General features: G+C 34.5%; 1 protein-coding gene across 6 annotated transcripts; it reads left to right on the forward strand.

The window, feature by feature from the left end:
* The first annotated feature begins 113 nt into the window (after nt 1-113).
* On the forward strand, nt 114-19,064 carry LOC128013503 (dystrobrevin alpha). Of its 6 annotated transcripts, none has more exons than XM_052596547.1 (23): nt 114-308; nt 3,692-3,759; nt 4,128-4,208; nt 4,325-4,538; nt 4,685-4,770; nt 5,375-5,529; nt 6,652-6,757; nt 6,914-7,080; nt 8,059-8,183; nt 8,504-8,587; nt 9,030-9,095; nt 9,949-10,041; nt 12,096-12,183; nt 12,465-12,553; nt 12,632-12,745; nt 13,854-13,950; nt 14,057-14,077; nt 15,126-15,318; nt 16,045-16,134; nt 16,209-16,281; nt 16,378-16,474; nt 17,476-17,513; nt 17,601-19,064. In XM_052596547.1, the coding sequence occupies exons 2-22, from the start codon at nt 3,726-3,728 to the stop codon at nt 17,491-17,493; spliced, it is 2,091 nt and encodes a 696-aa protein (XP_052452507.1). In that variant the 5' UTR covers nt 114-308; nt 3,692-3,725; the 3' UTR covers nt 17,494-17,513; nt 17,601-19,064. The 6 variants fall into 6 exon arrangements, 5 of the variants coding, with proteins under 5 accessions (XP_052452507.1, XP_052452508.1, XP_052452505.1 ...); XM_052596548.1 differs by having other exon boundaries at nt 3,696-3,759; XM_052596545.1 differs by lacking the exon at nt 114-308 and adding an exon at nt 1,485-2,262.
* The last annotated feature ends 767 nt before the right edge of the window (nt 19,065-19,831 follow it).

Here is a 19,831-nt window from a genome sequence, read left to right on the forward strand (position 1 = left end):
ATATTTTTGTCTACTCATAATAAATAATTGGTTTCACATTTAAAGTTATCACCAGAGCACTGATGGTTGTCTTCAGTGGCGAGATTCCGCATTACGTCATCGCGAGAAGCGCATTACGTCACATCAAAGCAAATGAGCAGCAGAGGTCTGAGATCCGCGGCGCTCTCTGAGAGTCTGATGCGAACGAAAACAGACTTCTGTCTTCAAACGCCGAAATTCTCGTCGATAAAGCCCATTTTAGTGCAGATGGGCTTCAGTGAACGCAGAGGAGCTGAATTGAATCCCGTTTTGGCGATGACAGGCGTTTGGTGAGTAGCAAGTGCACAGAGCTCGAGAGCTTCAATTCATTGTGAACGCTCCACAGTACTGAACAGGCACGATGCAGACTCTGCAAGTATGATATTAATAGTGTGTATCTGGAACATCATGTCCTCAATCATCGGATGCAGTGCCAGAACTATGATATTTAGCTGTATGAATTGTGGTAATATTGAAGTACTCAAATTCTGCTTATTTCTGCATGCGTAATTTATTTATATAATTACATGCATTTGGTTGAGGATTGGTTTAAATGCAGTGAGTGCGTGTTGGTTTACTGTTTTACCTAATCAAATTCCCCTTAGTTAGTAAATACCTATCTTAATAATTGCCTTTATACTGTAAACATAAACATTGTTGCCATCTGATTAGCATTTTCTGTACTTTAAATGAAATTTGAATAGTAAGACATTTGGAAAATAGGCTATATTAGGGTCTGCATGCACAGTTCACCAAAAGTTATTTCTTCATTTTGTGTGTAATGGTATGAAAATAGACTGCATGTTGTTTTTGAAGTGCATCATTATATTAATCAATCTAATAAAATGCATGCAGAAGACAACATTATAATGACTTTTCTGTAAATCATAGTCTGAATGGGCTGCGAGACTTTACCCAGAGTTCTGTGCTGCTTCATGGCGGTACCATGACAATCAGAGCATACGGACAGTTACTGTGTCTGATTGGTGGAAAAAGCAGTTAGGTTGAGTAATGGTTCACTTTGCTGCGGATAGAGTTCTCATGGAATCCAATTCACAGCTTTCACAGCAGCCCAAGACAGAACTAAATGTGCAAAAGTAAACAAAATCTCTTTTCACTCAGACATTTGAATTGATTGATATTTCCATAAACTGCATATTTAACTGCATATAAAATTGGTAAATAATGGCAAAATGTGATTTACTTACTGTATGTGTGTATTTACTATTATGAATGGCTTATATATATATATATATATATATATATATATATATATATATATATATAATACACAAATATATAACAATTCATATAAGATATAAATCTAAATAATATAAAAACAAACATATGTACGCATATATTTAATTTCAGCCTGTATTAATGTCAGCTTCGTCTGTTATCTAGGAATGGCTTTTCTCAAATAGATGCATTATGTGGTTTTGGAAAAATGCAATAGCATTAGCTGCTATCAGTTACTCCCATAGACGGTTTAATGCAAGTAATCCAGCACTAATTACTCGGTGAAGATACTCTGAACAGCTGCTTTATGTAGAACATGACTTTGTCCTCCAGGTCAGATCTGTATGTCCTATATGCCAACCGACTTCAAGGGTGAGCCAAATCAAAAACCACTATTTTATGTTTTTCATTCAACCTGCCATGCTAAATAAATCACCCACAGAGAGTGACAAAAAAAGGAGTCTGGCTCAAAATGCCTGGATGCCACTGACTGTCCAAAAGGATATTTATAGGCTCGGAGATCCCAGAGCCACAATAAAAGGAGAAAGAGAGAGAGAGAAAAAGATTAGAAGACCGACTGTGAAATATGGGATCTCTCTAGAAATGTCCCATTAGAGGGCTTGAATTACAGTCTTCTCTAGCGAGCCATTCTTGCGTAGCCTCATCATTTTGCCTAATAATTTCACACAGAGAGTCTTTAAACTGCAAACAACTACCACGGGCCGTTCAGGCAGGACCAGGCCTAGGGTTAGGAGACGGAACAAACTTGCAACCAGATCTGAACCAGCCGTCTAGGCCCAACAAGAATGTGAGTCTCGCTCATTGGAAGTTAAAGATAGAGGTGACACATGCTGGATCCTGACTGGCTCTTATTTCAGTCGGCTGCCAAGAACTCTATGGGCCACTTTTGTTGATTCGACCAGACGAAAAGCTTTATTAAAAGTTGTGGACTTGTTGTGGTCGCTCATAAATAAGCTAGAAGAGGATCATGGTGCTTTCCGAAGGGTATCTGCTTTGGGTTTTTTTCTGTGTTTTTGTGATAGTTTGGCTCTTTTTTAAAGCATTAGTTTGTGTAGATCTCTTCCAGTTGGTTTAACATGATAGATGCGGCGTTGAAACAGCAAACCAAAACACTAAATTACGCTTAATTACTCTGTGGGAGCTTGTTTATCTCTGAGGTGAGATCAGTAGGGTAGATTAGTGTCACGTTACTGATGGATTGATTTTTTGCAGTGCATTCTGGATATTTTTCACATCCACAGGTGAATTTGATATTGATGGCTGGATTTGTAGCGCTTTGTCCCTGTGAACTCTTGGATCTCTGGGATTGTGATTGAACATTCCTTAAAGTTAATTGAGCATTAAACGCTTTGTGAAGGAGGGAGTTTAACTTCATGGTTTAAGTTCAGGTGCAGTTTTAAAGAGGAGGGAAAACCTTATTTTAAAGCTTCCTCAGAGCAACATTTTGTCATGTTTTTATGAGATGCAAGTGCATGATGGTAAAAAACTATTTACTAAGACATTGGTTGGATTTCTTTTTACACTGTAAAAAAGTATTATATCTATAAATACAGTGTATACACACTACCATTCAAAGGTTCAGGGTCAGCAGGTGTTTTTAGAAAGAAATTCATACTTTTATTTAGCAAGGATGGATTAAATTGATAAAAGTGACAGTATAGACATTCATAAAGAATCTTGAATAAAAAAATAATATTAAGCAGCGTGATTCTTGAGCACCAAATCAGCGTTATTAGAATGATTTATGAAGGAAAATACAACATTATTTTTTAATTAAAAAGCACAGTCTTGGTGAGCATAAGAGACTTCTATTGCAAACATTAAAAAATACTGACCCCAATTTTTTGAACAGAAATGTACAAATCTACTGTAAAAAAATGATTTTGCAAAGTTATTAATACAACAAAATTATTAGAATACATTTTAAAAAGAAATACAAGCTGCAGACAGCAGGGAAACACAATGGTAAAAGTAGTAGAATGATGGATATAATTGTGTATAGTTAGAATAACAAAGTAAATAGTATTATCAGCTTTTAAAAGGGAGGACAACATTCTTCCTGTATCTTTTGTTGTTGACGTCAAAGGTTGTGTGTCCAGTCAGACTTTTCATCTACCGTTTGATAGAAGCAAATCACATTAGGCAGATGCATCATGGATGGTTTGTGTATTTTTAGTTTTTTTTTGAGAATTAGATTTTTTCTGTCAGTCTTTTAAAATATGAAGTGGAGAACTTTGAAGAATGGTGTAACACATTATAGATGTTGTTTTTACCCACAATAATAGTTAAATAATTTTGTGCAAATCTGAAGACTAATTGCTCAAAAGGTCTCATTGCAGCCCCGTTTGCCGTCACAGCTGTGGGACGCCTGTCATACTGCGCTTTTGTTTTCTGTATGTGTGATGTTTTACAGAAAGATCGAAAAGTCAGGCAGCTACAGCAGTGCCATGGCAGACAGAAGACAACTGTTTGCTGAAATGCGTATGTATTCCTCTTTTTTTTACTTCATACTCAAGCTATGAGATAATGGTGAAAATATTGATAAGTTTAAAGAATTTAATACTTTTATTCGGAAAGGATGCATTGAATTGCTCAGAAGTGACAGTAAAGACATTTACAATGTTACAAAATATTTAAAACACTGTAAATACAGTGGTTTTTCAACCTAGCCAAGCTGTTCAGTCTAGTCTGTTTTGCTGGTGGTAGAGAGGTTTTAGGATTTTGAAGCTTGGTCAAAGCCTCCTAAACAACACCTTGACTATCTTAAACCAGCTAAAATGTCTTTGGCTGATTTAAGCTTTATGTTTTTCCATGTACGTTCATTAGATGTGATGTTTTTGATCTCACAGGTGCACTCGATCTGGACTCTATCAGATTGGCCACATACAGGACAGCATGCAAGCTGAGATTCATTCAGAAGAAGTGCAATTGTAAGTGTGCAGGTGTTTCATGCAAAGATTTTACATTACGCCATTTAGTATTTACTGTCATTTATGTTTTGAAAATGATGCGATTCCATTTGGCATTTGTTTTGTGCTTCTTGCAGTGCATTTGGTGGATATCTGGAATATTATCGAGGTTTTCCGGGAAAACAGACTCTGCGCCATGGACCTCAGCACAGAGTTCTCTGTGTCACATTTGCAAGCAATACTGTCCAGCATCTTTTCCCAGCTAAACAAGCGCTTGCCCACAACCCACCAGATCAATGTTGACCAGTCCATCTCATACCTCCTCAACTTCCTGTTAGCGGCCTACGACCTGTAAGGAAGTTGCCTTAAATCTGTCTGAATGGATGACATATAGTATTCACATATCTTTAAGAGTAGAAAGAAAAAAAGTTCATTTGAAGCTTCATTTCCTGTATATGGCAGCTTTCACGAGGACTCTTCATTGTGTCTTTTTTTAGGGAAGGAGTGGGAAAGATCTCCGTTTTTGTGGTGAAGATGGCCCTGGCTGCTCTCTGTGGAGGGAAGATTTTGGATAAACTAAGATGTAAGTTTCACTTTGGATTTGCCTTTGAACTGATGTGTGTTCAATGGTTTGATGCTGATTAATGAGTGCTTAAGTGAATGGACTCGATTAATCATTCTATCATCATTTTAAAGGTCAGAGCAGCTGTCATTACTTGAAAGTCACTTCTAGCCATGAGGCATATTCGCCTCTCATGACCTTGTCAGTGTAGCTAAAACTTCTCTTTCTGGTGAATCATTCCTAGTAATGTTCAGAAAAACTGTTCAAAACTGTTTGGGGTTGGTAAGATTTTTTACAAATAAATTTAAAGTCTCTTATGCTAATAAAGGCTGATACTTTTTTCTGGGATTTTTTTAATGAATAAAAATAACATTTATTTGAAATAAAATTTAAATAATAGTTTTTTCCTACCTGTATCATGCTATGCTACCTGGATCTAGAATAATTTAGTTTATTAAAAAAAAAAAAAAAAATATATATATATATATATATATATATATATATATATATATATATATATATATATATATATATATATATATATAAATTAAATTAATGAAAATGAGAATTGATTTGATGAGAAATTAGAATTGATGAAATTGATTGCTTGTCTTTTTTCCTCAAGATGTATTTTCACAGATATCAGACCCAAACGGAGTGATGATCTACTCCCAGTTTGACCAGTTCCTAAGAGAGGTACTCAAACTGCCCATGACGGTTTTTGAGGGACCATCTTTTGGTTATACTGAGCAGTCCACAAGAACCTGTTTTCCACAAGAGGTTTGAAATGACTCTTAATAATAAAATAATAATAATAATAAATTATTAAAACTATTTCTTATTTATGTAAGCTGTCGGACACAATCATTCAAATCATTTTTTTTTTTTTTTATTTATTTAGTATTAAAATGAATAATGATTCATAATTAATAATAATTCAACAAGGATGCATTAAATTAATCAAAAGTGACACTAAAGACATTTATAATATTTCAAAAGATTTTTATTTCACATAAATGCTGTTCTTTTGAGCGTATTTGAATGATTTCTAAAGGAACACTGAAGACTGGAGTAATGATGCTGAAAAATCAGCATGGCATCACAGGAATATTTTACATTTTACAATATTATACAGTTATTTTAAATATTCCACAATACTACAGTTTTTTACTGCATGTTTGATCAAATAAATGTAGCCTTGATAAGCATAAGAGACTTATAAAAAAACATTAAAGGGATACTCCACCGCAAAATTTAAATGTAGTCATTAATCACCCCCATGTCGTTCCAAACCTGTTAAAACTTGTTCGTCTTCGGAACACAATTTAAGACATTTTGGATGAAAACCGGGAGGCTTGTGACTGTCCCATTGACTCCCAAGTAAATTATAATGTCAAGGTCCAGAAAAGTATGGAAAGCATCATCAGAATAGTTCATCTGCCATCAGTGGTTCAACCGTAACGTTATGAAGTGACGAGAATACTGTTTGTATGTGAATAAAATAAAACTAGCGACTTTTTTCAGTATTTTTGTTTTCTTCGTGTAAAAACAAAACAAAGATGAACAAAGCTTTTATTGGTTTGGAACGACATGGGGGTAAGTGATTAATGACAGAATTGTCAATTTGGGGTGGAGTAACCCTTTAAATGATCTTAAAATCTTTTTTTTACTTATTATTATTTTTTTTTGCATGGAGGACAATACAACTGGTGAAAAGTTTCACAGTAAGCAAGACTTTACAAGTAAGCAAAGCATCCAGTTGCAAATAGCAGCGTCCTTGCAGTCAACATCAAACACCATTCACAATTTCTTTTGAAAATGTAAAAAGCGAAACTGTTTTTCTCTTGTACGCACATGGTATTTATTTGACTCATCTGTTTACTAACTGCTGTCCTTCCTCAGAAAAAGGTCTCGCTCAATGTGTTTCTTGACACGTTCATGTCAGATCCTCCTCCTCAGTGTCTGGTTTGGTTACCGCTGATGCATCGGTTGGCAAATGTTGAGAACGGTGCGCTTTAAGCATGTTTATTTCATTTTTATAGCGAACCATACATAGGCTAAGCGATATGTTAGTACTTCCTTCAGCCATTCATAACTTAAATGAATGACAAATATTGTGACAGCGTTCAATTAGAAATGTTGACTTGATTTCGCTCTTCTCTAGTCTTCCATCCTGTGGAGTGCTCCTACTGCCACAGCCAGAGCATGATGGGATTCCGCTACCGGTGCCAACAATGTGATAATTACCAACTCTGCCAAGAGTGTTTCTGGAGGGGCCATGCCTCGGGAAGCCATAGCAACCAGCACCAGATGAAGGAGTACATGTCATGGGTAGGTGAACGGCCATGTGGGAACGTGACTGTGAGTAAGTGTCAGTGACGGCACGAGTCCTGTCATCCAAACAGCCTTTGACAGTGTTTGCCAGAAATCAGAAGTCAAATCACTTTATGACTTTACACTTAATCTAATTTGAACTCTATGAGCATTGAATTTGCCACTCCGGTAGAATTTACTTTTCTTTTCTTGTGTATGGGAAGAATTTTTCATGTTTTTGAAAGAAATGCTCAGCAAGAATGCATTTATTTGATCAAAATACAGTAAAAGCTAATGAATATCATGAAATATTATTGCAATTTTAAATAACTGTTTTCTATTTGAATATATTGTAAAATCTAATTTATTTCTGTGATGTACTGCTGTATTTTCAGCATCATTACTCCAGTCTTCAGTGTCACATGATCCTTTGGAAATCATTCTAATATTCTGATTTGCTGCTCGAGTAACATTTCATGATACTTCATGATAAAAAAAAAAAATTCCAGATTTTTCTGATGATAGAATGTTCAAAATAACAGAATTTATTAGAAATATAAATATTTTGTAACATTATAAATGTCTGAGCAATATAATACATCCTTGCTGAATAAAATTAGCTATTTCTTTAATAAAATCTGACAGATTTCAATCTTACAGGGAAATTAAATGTGGAAAACTGCTGAAAATAAATACACACTTATTTTCCACAATATTTACAAAATAAAAAATGACCATTTTCTACCCCGTCTCTGACTATTATAATTAAACGTATTATTTTTTACAGTACCTTTAAAACCTTTAAGTAATACCACTTCTGATATTCTATGAGTATGTCTCCATAAACACACACACACACACAGACACACACACATATATATATAAAAGAGCAAAGAAAATCCTGATTTTCAAAGTATGGTTCCATTAAACATATTCCTGTATATTTGTATAAATCTTGTCTCTTCTGGTTCAGTACAGTCCTTTATTTTGCTCCAGAAATCTCCAGCTAAGAAGTTGTCCGACGCTCTCAGTAAATCTCTGAGTTGTGCCTCCGGTCGAGAGCCTCCTTACCCGACGTTCTCCGAAACATCCGAGAAACCACTCAACCTCACTCATGTAGTGTATGTAAACTCAGACATCACCATATCCAACACATTTCGCTTGAATAATCCTTTTACGTGTAAAATGTATTACACTACATGTAACATAAATTATGCATGCTAACATTGTCTTGCGTTGTGTTTTTGCTTTTATGCTGCGAAACAGGGACACATGGTAAGTAAAGTGAGATGAATAGTTATATATTCTCATGTTATATGATTTCACAATATTTTGATGGGGGGGGGGGATCATCTTACACGCACTGTAACCTATGTTTGACACTATGCAGACAGACACACTTTTATTGCAGTGCCTCAATTGTTGTTTGCATTTTCTCCAGGCCTCCCCGACCTGCGACCAGTGGAAGTGAATTCATACTCTCTCACACCATGCCTTCCTCAGGAAACCCTTACTCCAGCAAAACGTGAGGCTATTTAGGAGTATGTTTACAAGCATGAAACTGAGCTTAGATCATGTCTGTTCAGTAAGACAGGCTGCTAATAAACTAAAACTATTACTATTTTGTTAAATAAAACGTGAAATAGAATAGATTTTAAATATTGTATACTTCAATGAAAATTAGAAATATTTTCTTGGTGACTAACTGAAATAAGCTGAAGTACTAAAAATACTTAATTAAAATCTTTAAAAAAAACTTATAGCAATAATGAAAGCACTAAAACTTAAAAGAAAACTGAAATAAAACTAAATTACTAAATTCTATAATAGTATATCAATTCTACTAAAATACAGTAACTGCTGTAAAGATGTTCTGATCTCTTTGTGGTGTGTTTTAAACAGGTTTGTGTAAGTATATATGTGTTGCCTATTAATTAGTTTTTTTATGTCTCATTTTGGGTAAAAAGAGGTGCTCACGATGAGACGAAGCAAATGTTTTCCCGGACGACCCCAGATCTTTTAAAAGGGAAAGGGTAAGTCAACCTGGATGAAATAATGTCACTATTATCTGATGTAAGCGCAACAAGTGTATAAAGGAATAACAAGGAGTAAATATCATCTTGTAATGGGATACATGGGACTGTTTTGAGTAGATGCAGATGAAAACAAGGCTGTGAGGGATTGAAGTACAGCTGTTTAAGGTTTTGTGTGGTTTTGTACCTGATTGGCTTTGGTTCAGAAAATAAAATTAATGTTGAGAATTTGTCCTTTATCCATTGCAAATTTATAAAAGACTAACTTGGATTGTACTTCCATCCCATGCATCAAGTTAAAGGAATATTTTACCCGAAAATTAAAATGAGCTGAAAACGTAATCACCCTCAAGCCATTCAAGATGTACTGTAGATGAGATTGTTTCTTCATGGAAAAAGATTTAAAGAAATTTAGCATTATATGATCCTCTGCAGTGAATGGGTGCCGTCAGAATGAGAGTGCAAACAGCTGATAAAAACATCACAATAATCCAGTCCTTTAACTATCTTCTTGTCAAGTGAGAAGCAGCATGTTTGTAAGTCTGATTGGACTCTCAATCTGACGGCATCCATTCGCAGCAGAGGATCCATTGGTGATGCTAAATTTCTCAAAATCTTTCCCGATGAAGAAACAATCTCAACTACATCTTGGGTGGCCTATACGTTTTCAGCAAATTAAAATTTTTGGATGGACTATTTCTTTAAATAAGTCATCTCAACTTTAACTGAAGTCTATTTGCATTCTGTATTATAACTAATGCATTAAAATAATGCATAATTGTATAGTGTAATCGTGAGAAGATCGTGATACCACATTATTTTTCATCTCTGTGTTTGTGAAACATGGTTTCAGGGTTCAGTACAGCCTCGATATTGCGGATAGGCTCGCTGATGAGCACATGCTTATCGGACTTTATGTGAATCTCCTCCGAAAGGACCGTTCATGGTCAGTGTGAGCTGTCGGTCTGCTGTGGCAGTCTTGTCCCTAATCTGTTTTTAGAGCTCCAGGGTCACCATGTCAGTCTGGTAATACCCAGAATTCAGTGTAACATTGTTAATGTCAAACTATCATTTGAGGAAACAGTGGAGGTTATTATACAGTTTTAATGTATCTAATATAATCTCTGCATTTTAGAAAGGACATCAGATGTGGGATGGTGACCGTTCTGGCCACAGTGTTGTCTTGTGTTTGCAGCTTGCTAACTGGCCAGGCTTTTATTGTGTTTAAGCAGTGTGTTTACTCTGTGTTAAACATATTAGATTTCACTGCTATAGAGCGCAGCAGTCAGGAAGTCAAAATGCTCTTGGTTTTCCCCATAGAGAGATTTACTTTTAGCGCTAATGTATTAACGTTTCAGTACAGAACTACCTTGAGGGTTTATAGAGATAAAATATGCTTCTATAGAGTGTGATCATATTTAATTGCTGAACTCTCAGAGAAGAATTACACAACCTGTAATCCTACATTATATCCAGATTTCACCAATCAGAGAAGTTGCTGTTGTACAATATAAGTTTTATAAATGCATGAAAGTGGTTATATATATCTATATATAAATTGTTTATTCTAATTATGTCATTCCAAATAGTAGATAGTGTTGTTAGCAACACCAAGGTTATGAGTTTGATTTCTATAGAATCCATGTTGTCAATGCAATTTCTTTTCTGATAACTATAACTATAATATTCATGGGATGAGAAGTCCCTTATTATTCTATTTGTATGTACTTTCGTTCAGATTTTCATGCATTTTTGCTACAAGCAAGCACATGTTGCTATGATTCTCTTGAGCGTGTATTGGTCGGGTTCATGGATTTTTAATTGGCTATGGTGAAAATGAATAGAAAGAATACATCCATAACTGTGCTGCAGAAACAAAGTGCTGATCACTGTAGCGCTCTGTTGCACCAGATGTATGAACACAGTAGTTCAAAATGAGAACTATTAATAGCATCCCTTTGCTTAAATACTGCCAACTTAAACGAGTCCATCCCAAACTCTAATTTGCCCTATAATTTAGAAAAATATTTTGTTCCCATCCATTATTCAAATAGTATGTAAACCTTTAATTTGATTAATATATGACAGATATGATTGATTTTTATATACAGGCTTTTTTGTGTGTGTGAATTTTGTGTAGAAGTGCATGGAATTTTTGGCAAGATTCATGTCTATTTGATGTGCAACAACAGAAAATACACAAGCAATTATCCATTTTCAGCTACTAGTATTTAAACAAGGAGCTGATTATGATGGATCTCAGAGTCACCAGTATCTCTGAATGAATGGCTACATTTGTTTTCTCGCTAGGCTAAACCCTTAGCTATGGTTGTGTTTCCCAGCAAAGGTTTCTGATATTATGATTATCCTTGCTTTGCTTGCAGTGCTTTTTTGGGAAACTGGGGCTCTGTGGTCTTCATGATTTGCTTAGATCCTGAAATGTGTTTACAGTGCTGGAAATGCTATCATTTTTGTGATTAGGAAAGTACTGGTGGATAAGTTCTTTAAAATGATCTAATTTTGATTCACAAAGGCTCATTTTACTTCCTTAAACTTCTCTGTATATAAAAAAAAAAAAAAAAAAAACAGTTGGTAAAACTGTGCATTTTAAAACAAAACAAAGTTTTGTAGCTCTATCCTTCATGCATATGTATGTAAACTGTGTACACGCGTGCACACACACACACACACACACACACACGCACACACACACACACACATACATGAAGGTTAGTGCAAGAAAACAACAAAACTTTGTACAGGATGAATGACTGAACCACTGGTTTGTTTACTTTTAATGCTTGAGCTTTGCATAGGTTACTAATATATATATATATATATATATATATATATATATATATATATATATATATATATATATATATATATATATATATATATATATATATCAGTATATATAATATTACAGTAAGTTCTTTTGTCCTTCTATACTGGTAACTATAAAGATGACCGAGCTCCACCCTTTTCTGTGATTGACAGTTTCCAGGAGAGCTGTAAAACCCAAGATGATGAGCACTTCCTCATTGCCCGTTACGCCTCCCGATTGGCTGCTGATGGAGCTGCAGCGGTAGGACAGCCAATCAGAGCACTTGCTCAGAGAAACATTCTATTATTCATCAAATATTAATACCATACTTTTGCGAAACTGCTATAAAGTAAATCAGACAAGATTGTTTTTTTTTTTTCTTTTCCATTAATAGATTGATGGCAATTGGATTGTTTGGGAAACCTGTCTGAAAAATTGTGCTCAGAAATTACACACTTCTTCTTTAATTATAACGAATATGTGAAAATAAATAGATGTAAACAACTCATTAACCTTGTATACAACCTGACAACTGTTAACAGAAGACCAGAGTCCCAGCGGACATCTCTCTCTGTCTGGACTCCAACAAACAACAGCGACAACTTATCGCCGAGCTAGAGAACAAGAACAAGTGAGTTTGAGTCGGTTTATTTTAGTATTGCAAACTTTGAATCAGCATTCTTACAATGAATAAATTGTGTGTTTTCAGGGAGATTTTGCAAGAGATCCAACGCCTGAGACTACAACATGAAGAAGCTTCCCAGCCTCCGTTAGACAAAAGCCAACAAAACCCAACGCTACTGGCTGAACTGAGACTGCTCAGGTAAACACACCTGCGCACACACACACACACACAGCGCACAGCCGTGAATCAGACCTGTAACCTGATGGGATGTGGTGAACAACAGACACTGATGGATACGAGATAGACAGCATTGAAAGTGAATGTAACCTGATCATGGCTCTTCTGGTGAATGAGTGAAAGCACTTTAAAAGCAGTTTGCAACAGCACGCATGGCTCTTTCCTGTTTGTGAACATCACCAGTTCAGATGTGAAAGAAGAACGGAGAATAAACACTATAGTTTGTTTTATAAAACCATTAGAAATTAGATTTGACCTATTATTGATAGTCTTCTGCAAATACCGCAGTTAAGAATATGATTCCCAGGAAAGAACTATGGTAAATGTATATTATTATATCCTTAAACACCAGCTTTGGTTTCTAAATGTGTCTTCATTTCTATTTTCATCGTTAACACCATAGTTTGTTTTAAGCCATTTTAATATTTATGGAAATTAGATTTTAGCAGTCTCCTCTTGATAGTCTATTGGAAATACCACAGTTAAGAATATGATTCCATTCCATGGTAAATGTTTATATTATGGATTATAAATTTGTCTTTATTACTATTTTCATAATAAACTTGATAGATGGTTTTGTAAAAACCATAATAAAATTTTTAGAAATTAGATTTTACCTGTAAATAAAACCTACTGCTAGTACCATGTTATAGAATATGGTTCCTAATTTATATTTATGTTTATTTTTTTTTATAATTCAATTATATTCATTTTAATGTGTTTTATGTTGTTTTTATTGATTGGCATTTTTTTTTAAGTAGAAAGCATCTGATACAAACAGATTGGTTGAATTGTTATGTTGCATTATGTATCTTATTCATAAACTATCCATAAACTGACATAACCAGGCATTGCTTGTCTCTACACTCTACAAATTGTGTTCAACACTGAAGGGGTGTGTGGGTGTGTTTACACCATTACCTAATTTGTATGATGTATTTAATATGGTGGTAAATAGCACATGGAAATAGTGTCAAAAATCAGGTTGTTCATGGATCCGCAATGTTTTTTGGTTAATGTCAAAGTTATATTGATAACAGCATGCTCTCTTTGTCCGACTGTGTCTCAGGCAGAGGAAAGAGGAGTTGGAGCAGAGGATGTCGTCCCTTCAGGACAGCCGTAGAGAACTCATGGTCCAACTAGAGCAGCTCATGCTTCTGTTAAAGGTGAAGATCACACACAAACACACAACAAATAATGATGACATGATTTTATAAAGTGAAATAGAAATGCAGAGTTCCATGTTAATGTGCTGAACTACTCCATCTACAGGAAGAAGAGCTAAAAAGAGCCGTAAGTCTCAGAGTCTAGTAACAAAACTGTGTGTTAATATACTTCAGCTGATTTGAGATTAACTGTGTGTTGTGTGTCTGTTCTTCCTAATATTAAACCTATGAAATGTTTGTGTTGGTTGTGTCTTTGGCATCCAGAACTTACATTTGTTCATTTAGCATATCACAAATCTAAATAAATGCATGCCGTCAGACAGACTACATATGTGACCCTGGAGCACAAAAACAGTCTCAAGTCGCTGGGTTATATTTGTAGCAATTATCAAACATACATTGTATGGGTCAAAATTAGAAATTTTTATTTTATGCCAAGAATCTTTCTAATATTATCTAAAGATCATGTTTCATGAAGATATTTTGTACATTTCCTATTGTAAATATATCAAACTTTCATTTTTGATTAGTAATATGCATAGCTAAGAATTCATTTGGACAACTTTAAAGGTGATTTTCTCTATTTAGTGTTTTGTGCACCCTCAGATTCCAGATTTTCAGACAGTTGTATCTCGGCCAGATGTTGTCCTATCATTACAAACTATTCATCAGTGATAGCTTATTTATTCAGATAATATAATTCTCAGTTTGGAATAGTTTACACTAATGACTGGTTTTGTGGTTCAGGATCACATTTGACGTTGTCAGTTACATACTCTACATATTAATAACATATTAATAATACATTATGATGTGAATTATTTTCATTGTTTGTGCTATAGACATGAATGATTGGCAAAAACAAATCTAGTATTATTAATATTTTTAATCAGCCTTTAATGTATTTTAGATTTGTTTTTGTTTTTTGACATTTCTATTTTTTTTTTTAAGTACTTATAAAAATTGTTTTCAGTTAGTTGCCAAGGCAATATTTCACATTTGAACTTAAATTGACATTTAAACTCAACTTAAAGTAAGCTTTTCATCTGATGTTTATATTTTAATTAATTGCAGCTTTATTTCAATGAATAAAATTTATTTTTTATAATTTATTTTATAAACAATAACAGAACAGGTTTAACACTACATTTGTATAATCTCTTTTTGTATCCTAGAACCAGGGCACTGGCCCCTCCCCTCGCTCCTCCCCCAGCCACACCATCAACACATCCATCCAATCAGTGTCTGGCAATACCACACCCATCCCCATGCCCGTCCAATCAACATCCAGCAATACCACCCCCAGTCAGACACCTCAGGACTCGCTCATGGGCCTGGGAGGAGAGGTGCAGCAGGCCTTCACTCAGGGTAACAAATCTGTTCCTCTTGTGCTTTCAAAATAAAACACTGGAGAGTTTATTCAAAAACAGATGAAATACACCAGAGCATACAAAAGCACAAATGTGAGATTTGCATTTGTGTTCAAGCAATAAAATGGATTATGCAGCAACATAATTATTTTGGAATGAGATTGCGTTTCTAGATTCCGTTTAAAAACTGCTTTTGTTTATTTAGTGATTTCATGGAAACCACATTGAACCCAAAAGCATAATTTTTTAGTTAAAGTGTGTTCTCAAATGCACTTATCTTTAAATCAAAACCATACATTTTTAATATATTAAGTAAAATTATTACATTTTGAAGTAGCAACTATTAAATAATAATAAATTAATTTTATACCTGAATAATGCATATTATGCTTCTAGCCAAAAAATATAAAAAATAAATTAAATCAATGATTTTGAAAGAAGTCTTATGCTCAAGGATGTTTTTATTTCCTCAATAATACAGTAAAAACAGTAAAATAGTGCAATATTATTATTGTTTAAAATATCTGTTTTATATTTGAATAAACTGAAAAATTTTTCAGCATCATTACTCCGGTCTCCAGTGTCACATGATCCTTCAGAAATCATTCTAATATGCTGATTCACTGCTCAAGAAACATTTCTGATTATTATCAACACTGAAAACGCATTTATATTTATATTAAAAAAATATTAAATATAAAATAATTGTATTTCTTGATTAAAGGCTCCAGAAGGAACTTCAGAAATGATCTCCTGGTAGCTGCCGACTCCATAACCAACACAATGTCTTCATTGGTGAAAGAACTGAACTCAGGTAACATCAGGTTTATACACATGTTTGATTCTAATTCTAGAATGAGTCATTCTCTGATGTTGAACCATGTTTAGAGGCGGGGAGTGAAACAGACCTCACGTTCCCATCATCAGACGTTCTCCACGCCAGGGGCTCTCCAAGATCAGGGTAACAAAAACAGCTGCTGTTTTCACCTGCTAACGGGAGAATCCCGTGCTGTCCAGATCCCCTGGGTGCGTGTTAACAGTGTTTCTGGTCTCACAGGGCAGCAGGTAAGCTGGAGTCTGGGGATTTCTATGGACACGATCTGGAAAAACAGCTGAACAGAGAGCTGAAGCTGGAGCAGGACAAGAACGTCCTGGTGAGACACTTAAACATATACAAAGGCCCACAAAAAAACTCCTTCTAGGGGATTTCAAAGCAAAAACAGTAATGCAGAAGAAAGATCAGCTTCTGTCCAAATGAATATGTGTACCAGAGCATGTGGTAAACACTGGAATACGCAAATCAATAGTCATCGTTTTACCCCTATTTATAATCTTTGCATTATTATGATGCGAAAGTGGTAGCAAAATTTGCATCATAATAATAAAATGTTGCTTGAGCAGCAAATCAGAATATCAGAATGATTTCTGAAAGATCATGTGACACTGAAGACTGGAGGAATGATGCTGAAAATTCAGCTTAGCACCACAGGAATAAGTGACATTTTAAAATATATTGTAATAGAAAACAGTTCTTTTAAATCATAATAATATTTCACACTAGTGCCGTTTTTACTATATTTTTGATCAAATAAATGCAGCTTGTGAACATTTTTAATGCATTAAAAACAAAATAAAAAATCCTCAAACATTTGTCAGCATTATTTTCGCCTTTAAATTCAATAATACATGCAACAAGCGGTTTAAAACCCCCAGAAAAGATAAATAATATCTCCAATGTTTCTGTATTCGCACCCATATTGTCATCTGCCCCAAAGCCATTTTTAAGCAGCAAACTTTGGATGTTCTGGGAAATATGCCAACGGTGTGCACTGCATCGTAAATCAAATTTGATTTCTTTTTAATTGCCATAGAAATTAGAAGATATAGAAATGAAGTATCCATTAAACCAAATGGATATTTCATTGTAATGAACATATCCCCGGGCTGCTTCCAGGCACCTGTTTTTGAGTGGCGAGATGATGTTCATTTTTACCGTGCATCTGTACAAACATTGGAATGTGCCACAACTATTACCGCAAATTCCTTCCTACACACTTCTTCCTTCTCATGTATGGTATCAAATCATTTTAGCGTGGTAAAGCCTTATGAGGAACACTCCAGCAATTCAGTGCTTTTTCTATTCTGTTTTTTCCAGTTGACTTTACAAGAATAGCTGCGTTGTAATAAGCAATGGTAAGTATGTTTCAGTTGAGCTGTGTCAGATGCAGTACAGCAGTGTTTGATGGTTCAAACGAAGCTTTTCTCTCTGTCTCAACGCAGGGAGGAAGATTGAGCGACTCTGAAGCACTGTGCAACCAGGCCTTGAGCTGGAACATGGCACACTTCTGAAAACACAACCCAATCTTTAAATATAGAAATATATTTTTAGAATCTACAAGACGTTTTAAAACAAAACTGTGAACTGACTTTGGAAACGACAAATAATGGAGCTGTCTACAACACCGCCAGTGCCATAAATCCAGTGATTATGAGATGTGTTCGGTTTGGTTGATTTCTGTGTGTATCTGTTCAGACTCGTACTGTATTTAAATATCTGTTGGGTAATGAGGGGGTGATCTTTAATGAAGCTGCTATCTTTACAAACGACACTTTTATTGTACATCAAGAGCATAACAGCCTGACCTGATGCTCTTTTAAAGCATATATAGAGTAGGATTATGTTGTAGTTTCAGTTTTTCTTTGAGAGTGGAAGGATTTGAGATTTTCTCATAGTGTTTGATACACAAATACACTGCCTTAGCTTATCAGACTCTGTTTATTTTAATAGATGGATAGGTATGTGTACTTTGTTGCAATTTGATAATATTTCAAGACATACATCTTAATTAATAAGAAGAGTCCAGAAACAGGTGAATCTCATATGTCACCAGTTCTTTTTTTTCAGTTATTTGAACCTCTTTTTTTAGGATTATTTAAATTTCCCCCAAAATAAAAATGCATTGCATGAAGAAAATAAATCCTGTTTTTCTCACATTGACAATTAAATCAAATTAAATTAAATCAGCCTAAACTGAAGGTTGTAATAAATCAGTTATTTATTTGCACACACAAAGACACATTCATTATTGCAATATTTATTAAATTTATTATTCTCTTCATGCTAATTATATAGATTTTTTTTTTTGCAAAATTATTCTAACTCTATGTTAGTCTATTTTTTTTTACAGGTTTCGTGAGACTCGCCCAAAACTTTGTTCCGCTGCATTCAGTGGAAGATATTATTTGACTCTAAAGAGCACACAGTACATTTACCATGCTCTATTATTCAACCTGCAAAAATTTTAATGTTTTAAGAAACAATAAAAAACATTTTTTAGACAAATATATGAGACCGCATCAGACACTACTGAATGTGCAGTTATGTTGATAAAGGAGCGAAAAGATGCATATTTTGGTGTAAGATATGTTGATCTCTAACAGAACTTTACTGCTTGATTTGATTTCTCAGTGAATATGATTCCTTGTAAAGACCGTCTGTAGTAGACGGGTTAAGGAAGACTGGGTTGGCTTTGACCATCTCCAGACTCTTTCATCAATGTGTTTTCTTTGATATGCTACTGTCACACTGCAGCGCTCACATTCTTCTCATGATTTACTCAGACAGACAGAACACCAGAACAACAACAACAACAAACAGCATCTGCACCCTGCTGTCAACCATTGCACTTTTCAGTGATTTTGCATGGAACTAAAGAAAAATAAAACTATGTTGTACAAGTATCATCAAGTGTCCAAATGTCATGTTTAATATTATTTTATAAAGTCGATATCTGTCTCTATATTAAAACTTTCATTTCAAATTGTGTTTCACACAATGCTATTTTGAATTCTCATGTGTTAATTCAATATACAGAACGGCCACTAGATGTCCTTGTTGACCCCCCCCCCCCCCCATGAGAACAAACGTCACATTAGGATAAAGTTAACTTAAATGTAAATAAATCAAATTTAATTTATGAAAAAAAGGAAAACATAATATTCTTAATAAATATTTGATTTAATAATTTGGAACGTTCTCACAACTTTAATAATCGAATTACTATTAAATAAGTATTTTAGCATTTAACTGTTTTTTTATTTTTTAAACGTTGTCGTTTTTAACATGTTTATGTAGCAAATTTATACATTTAAATGTCGGTTTTATATTTTAGTACCTTTAGTTAAACTTAAAGAAAATGAGAAATGTTTAGTTGGAAACTGGTGGAAGCTTTAAGTGATTATTTTCTCTACATGCTGTGGCTACTACAAAGTGACAATAACGCCATGTGCTTTATTTAGTAAATATTGATTTATTAGACTGTCTGCTCCCCATTATTTTAGGAACCTAGAACCTTACAATGAAACAAAGGCAGATTCTTTCTCTAAATTTAGCCTTTTATCTATCATTCAAACATGCTTCCCGTTGTGATAAATAAACGCATCACTAGTTTCCTTAGATACTTAAAAACATAAAACATCAGGAAACCACAGTCCACTATTCAACGAGCAGC

The sequence above is a fragment of the Carassius gibelio genome, chromosome B24, assembly GCF_023724105.1.
Source record: "Carassius gibelio isolate Cgi1373 ecotype wild population from Czech Republic chromosome B24, carGib1.2-hapl.c, whole genome shotgun sequence".
Classification (NCBI taxonomy): domain Eukaryota; kingdom Metazoa; phylum Chordata; class Actinopteri; order Cypriniformes; family Cyprinidae; genus Carassius; species Carassius gibelio.

Excerpts from the sequence above, each read along its gene's own strand:
- LOC128013503 (XM_052596545.1), top strand. Across the intron at positions 10,042-12,095 it reads CTCCGAAAGGACCGTTCATG|TTTCCAGGAGAGCTGTAAAA; the intron begins GTCAGTGTGAGC and ends TGTGATTGACAG. Across the intron at positions 12,554-12,631 it reads GAGCTAGAGAACAAGAACAA|GGAGATTTTGCAAGAGATCC; the intron begins GTGAGTTTGAGT and ends GTGTGTTTTCAG.